At 28.8% G+C, this 5,282-nt stretch overlaps 1 protein-coding gene across 1 annotated transcript; it reads right to left on the bottom strand.

Annotated features, from left to right (window-relative positions):
• Positions 1-344: 344 nt before the first annotated feature.
• On the bottom strand, positions 345-1,966 carry LOC124807562 (uncharacterized). Its single transcript, XM_065814831.1, has 5 exons — positions 1,870-1,966; positions 1,275-1,729; positions 1,048-1,158; positions 738-908; positions 345-655 (listed from the first exon to the last, which is right to left on the bottom strand). The coding sequence occupies exons 1-5, from the start codon at positions 1,892-1,894 to the stop codon at positions 461-463; spliced, it is 957 nt and encodes a 318-aa protein (XP_065670903.1). The 5' UTR covers positions 1,895-1,966; the 3' UTR covers positions 345-460.
• Positions 1,967-5,282: the final 3,316 nt, after the last annotated feature.

Here is a 5,282-nt window from a genome sequence, read left to right on the forward strand (position 1 = left end):
ATTCATTGGTAACTAATGTATTAATATACATTTGTGTATCATTCTTAAGGATATCTCTTGTAATAATACTATCGATAAAAGTAGCTGAATTGATTGTTACTCTTGTTGGACTATTTGTTAAAGGAACCGCTCCTAAAATTGAGTAATAAATTTTTTAACTTTTTAACCATCATATGCTAAAGCATTTATGTTAAAAAGCAAAATAAATTTAGCGAAAAAAAAATAAAACAACAAACTTGCTCAAATAATATAATATTTAGTATGCTTAGATTTAAAAAAGGACATGGAAATTTTTGATGTTTTTTTTTCTTATTATTAATATATTATTACATATTTTTAGCCTTGTAGCTTTTGTTTAAAATTTATTCGTAAAACCAAATATTAAATATATATAAATATATTTACAAGAAATAAAAAACAAATTATTTACACGCATTTAAATAGTTTATGTACAAATATTTTAACATGCTAATATAAAGTATTTTTGTCTTTCCCAAAAATCTCTTTTCATTGTTTTGTACATAATTTCCAGTTGTTTCAAAGTTATAAAACTGCTTTTTGCATGGCTATATTTTGAAACTAATTGCTGATAGCTCTGAGTATAAACCTTTGAAGATCGGTCGTCAAGAGATAAACAACCACAAGTTGACAGCTCCTAGATTTTGATCAAAATGTTAAATTTTTGTTTTTATTATTAAAATTTAACTAAAAAATATATTGTTATTTAAACAACATACCGTCAACACGTTATTCATTTTTTGCATAAGATTTTTTAAAATATTTTGTACAGACAATATATCGTTAAAATAATTTACTCTTGCATCTTGAGACTCATTGTTCGACATGAGAAAAAGCGATGAAAGTATTTCATTTAATATGCCGAGATGAATGTTTAATGCATCGTGAATCTGAAATGTTCAAAAACTATTAAGTTGCCATTATTTTAATTATCACTATTTTATTGGTTTCAACTAAACTCTGCAAGAACATTTTAAAATTTTCTATAATGTTATTGCTTTGAAAACTATTAAATCGCTAAAAAGTTACCTTTTCTACTTTTTCCAAATAAGGAGGTGATAAAAAAGATTCAGAAGATGTGTAAAAGCAATTGGATGGATTGCTAGACAAGAGTTTCTCTTCGACAGCTGCTAAAATTCCCTGAAAAACCATTTTGCTTTTTATAATGAATATCATTTACATAGCACATTGGCACTGCACATTGTACAATGTAAAAATAGAATTGTAAAAAAATATATAAAGAAAGCATTACGTACCATATTGCACTTCAGCTGTGATATAGTTGAAAGCTCTGTTTGATCTGTGATCACGTTAATAGCCATGTCATAAAACAACTTGTTAGCTGAACATTTTGTTAAGGTACAAGTTTGCACATTATTAACTTTACGATAAGTTGGAGAAGGTATGTTAATGTTAATACTTTTGTTGGTGTTCGTTTTATTTGTAGTCAAATTAGATATTCCAGAGTAATTTAAAAGTAGATACTGATTTTTTACATACGTATTGTTGTTATTTTTATCGATTAGATTTCCTGTTCTGCTTGTGAGATTTGCTGAAATAATATTAGAATAAGCTACAGACATAATTCCAGACTTGTCGTTAAAAACAGCGGCAACGCCGTTTGTCGAAAAAATAGTTCTTTTTCCTTTAATTAAACTCCATAGAAGTATTAAAAACACTCCAATCAGAAGCAATGTTAAGACCAAATGTTCTAAAGATAGTTATATAAAATCTAAAGGTCTATATAAAACAATAAAAACAATAATTTGATCGTAAATTTTTAATTGTAAACTTTGTACGTAAATGAGAATTACATACTATTTTACGTTTAAAAAAAACAAAGAGCTTTACTATTTATAATCTTGGGTACGTTCATCTTTTATATTTGAAGTCAGCTATCTTAAGAGATGAAAAGTGTTTTGACTTTTTTTTCATTTTTTTCTTTATATACTATTAGTTCATAAGAAACTTTGTCAAAGCTTTTTTGACGAAGAAATAAAGTTTCTACTGAATGGAAAAATTCCCAAGTAATTTTATTTTTAAAAAAACCTGAAAAAAATATTTTTTTTGTAAGTTTCGTTTCATTGTTTTCCCACGCGCATTTTTTAGTTTTCAATCTAAAAATACGTCACTTTTTTGTTTCTAACCTTAATAATAAAGCTTTTGCCTGAAAGCAAAGTTATTATATTATTTGTCATGAAAACACCGCAATCTATTTTTAGTTAGTTGAGAGAGCTCATTGTTTTCATATAAAAATATGCTTTATTTAATGCAGTAATAAAAATGTATTAATCAAATAATTAAATACTGTTTTTTAATGAAAATTACTTAAAAAAAATCACAACGATGAAGTTAACGCGAAAAAATTACAGCGTCTAGACGTTGTAATTAATAATTTTAATTTAACGCTTTAAGCGTCTAAATGAAAATTATAACAATGAAACAACTGTTTTTAAAAAGTTAAAAAAACAACATTTTTTGCAAATAGTAATGTTTAATGAATACGATAAATAAGTTAAATATTTGTCATCATAAACTGTACTAAACTTTTTTAAATTATAAAAATGAATTTTTTTAAATAATTTGATGATGTAAGAAAATAGCCTGAAAACTCGAAGCGAATAGTTTGATCTACATCCTACATAAATCCTGATATATTATATATTTGATATATTTAATCTACAAGTTAATTTCTTCAATCTTAATATTAAATATTAGCACCCGTTATAATATTTTATAATGTCAACCTGAAAAAAGTTAGCATAAGTAAGCTTAAGGTGGACAACCCCTTAATATGGAATAAACTGTTGCAGGTTTAAGTTGGGTATCCCCTAAACACGGAATCAAATGTGGCAAATTTGAACAAAAATGTTGCTACATGTGCTGCGGAATAAATGAAAATAACTGAGCTGATTCTAACCTTATTGTTTTTGATAAAAATAGTGCTTCTGTTGAAAAAATAACAAATACTTTTTTTATCATAACAAGCATTATCTACTAACTGCATAATATCGTTTAATTGGTCTGGAAATAATTATTTTTAGTTTCTAAATTATTAGGTCCAGAATGTCTATCTGCAAAGTTATATTTTTCTGAACACGAAAAGAAGAGGAAAGGTCTTTTGGTTTATTTTCGGTATGGTTTGCAGTCGTATAAATTTTTTTGGTGCATGGGTGTAGTTTTGTTTACAGTCGATTAGTTTTTGCAATGTTGAATAAAAATTACAAAAATAGTAAAAATATTTTGAAATTAAAAATCAGAAATCAATCGTGCTCATATTCAATAAATTCTAAAGTACTTAAAGTTCTAAAACCTTCTATTGGAACTGTCCTAAAACATTAAACGGATAACAAAACTATAAATAGAACACAAAGGAACTTTATTTTTTTAACATTTTCACTTCTAATAAGGCTGCAAGCAACCAATATTAGAATCGGAAGTTACTGAGAAAAGAGAAAAAATGAAGTTTATAAAGCAAGATAACAATTAACAGTCTAGTTAAAAGGTTGCAAATTATTTGAATTAAGAAATCGAGATAAAAGGTGCGAATACCAAAGACGTTCGATGTTTGAGGCAATGTTCGAGGAAAAAAAACTTGAAGAAAAAGAATTTTTGAAGGACTTAAGAACAGTCACGGTAAAATTATGAGATTTAATTGAATAACGAGTAACACTAGAAATAATTTTAGTTGATGGTGCAAGAGACGCTTTTGAGATGATGTGTGATGATGATGAGTTGATGGTGCAAGAGACGCAAGAGGAGCGTCCATTACAGTATTTATTAAAAAGATAAATAGAAGCAACATCATGACGATTTGACAATGGTTGAAGGTTGGCTGCAAGAGTAGGTCCAACTATACGTTTTTCACAATGCATTTTTGTACCTTGACTAAAAGAGGAAGAGCATCATTCGAAGATCCGCCCCAGATATGGCAACAGTAATCCATACATGGGTGGATCTAAGATTTATAGAGACAAAAAAGAAAACCCGGAGTAGAAAATGGTGAGCACGATAAAATAATGCAACATTAGCAGATGCTATTTTTGTAATGGGTTTGATACATGTTTTCCATAAATAGATCACAAGAAAAAGTAAATCCTAGAACAAGGGAGATCAAGGGTAATCAATATCAAGGGTAAATGACTCATTAGCGTATCAAGGGTAAATGACTATTAATAAATATAGGAAGATTGTATCAAGATAAGAATAAATGTAGTATCATCAGCGATCAATACCACCTTAGATAGGAGAACTTCTATATTGTTTGGGTAAATTAAAAATAATAATAGGGTCAGGGATGCAGAGTCCCAAAAGAACACCGGCTTTATATCTCTACTTTTCCCAAGTCTGTAGTGTCCAAAAGCTCTAAACATGATTATTGACTTATAATCTGCTATAAGAAAAAAGTTCATGAGATTTAATGAATTGAAACTTATTGTTTTTAAGCTCGGAGTCCTGGAGACCCGGAGTCCTTGCCGCCATTATACCTAAGGACTCCGGGTTCAAAAAACGATTGTTCCTCTAACCTAAAAGTCTTAATTTTTTTCCTATTAGTAGTCCATAAACTTATTTATATTTTTAGAGCTCCTGGATACCAAAGACTAGGATAAAGTAATCTTTTTGTGACTTTCAAATCCAGAGTCCTTTTTGAAACTCCGCATTCCTGAATAGGGCCAAGAATATTATCTTAAGGAACCTCTGAAATTACAGGAAGTGAACGAGAGTGCTGTCCATCGAAGACATCTTTTATGCTACGATTGGTAAGGAAGGATTTAATGACCTTAAAGATGTGACCCAATATACCATAAGAGGAGAGCTTATAGAGAAGACCAGCATGCCAAAATTTATTAAAGGCTTTAAAAATTTTGGGAGCGATATCCTTAACCTCTCCACATTTATGTAATGCTAGATAAAACTTATTAGTTATTACCGTTAACAAATCAGCAGTAGAAAAAGAAGATAAAAACTCATAGATTCTAGATGAGAGATTAAGTGTTCGTTAAATAAAGACTCAAACACCTTGTTTATGATAGAGAGAAGACCGATAAAATGGTAGTTAGATGAGTCAGATTGCTCTCCATATTTTTTGAAAATAGGGATAAAAGATGCCGCTTTCCAGCAGACTGGAAAAAAAGATTCTGATAAGCACTTGTTTAATATTTTTGAAAGTATAGACAACAGCTCTGTAGAACTCTTCTTCAAGACTATAACAGGTATGTTTTTCGGTCCCTGAGCTGTAAAAGAGCCTAAGCAGGAAATCACTT

This window comes from Hydra vulgaris, chromosome 12 (genome assembly GCF_038396675.1).
Source record: "Hydra vulgaris chromosome 12, alternate assembly HydraT2T_AEP".
Taxonomy (NCBI): Eukaryota; Metazoa; Cnidaria; class Hydrozoa; order Anthoathecata; family Hydridae; genus Hydra; species Hydra vulgaris.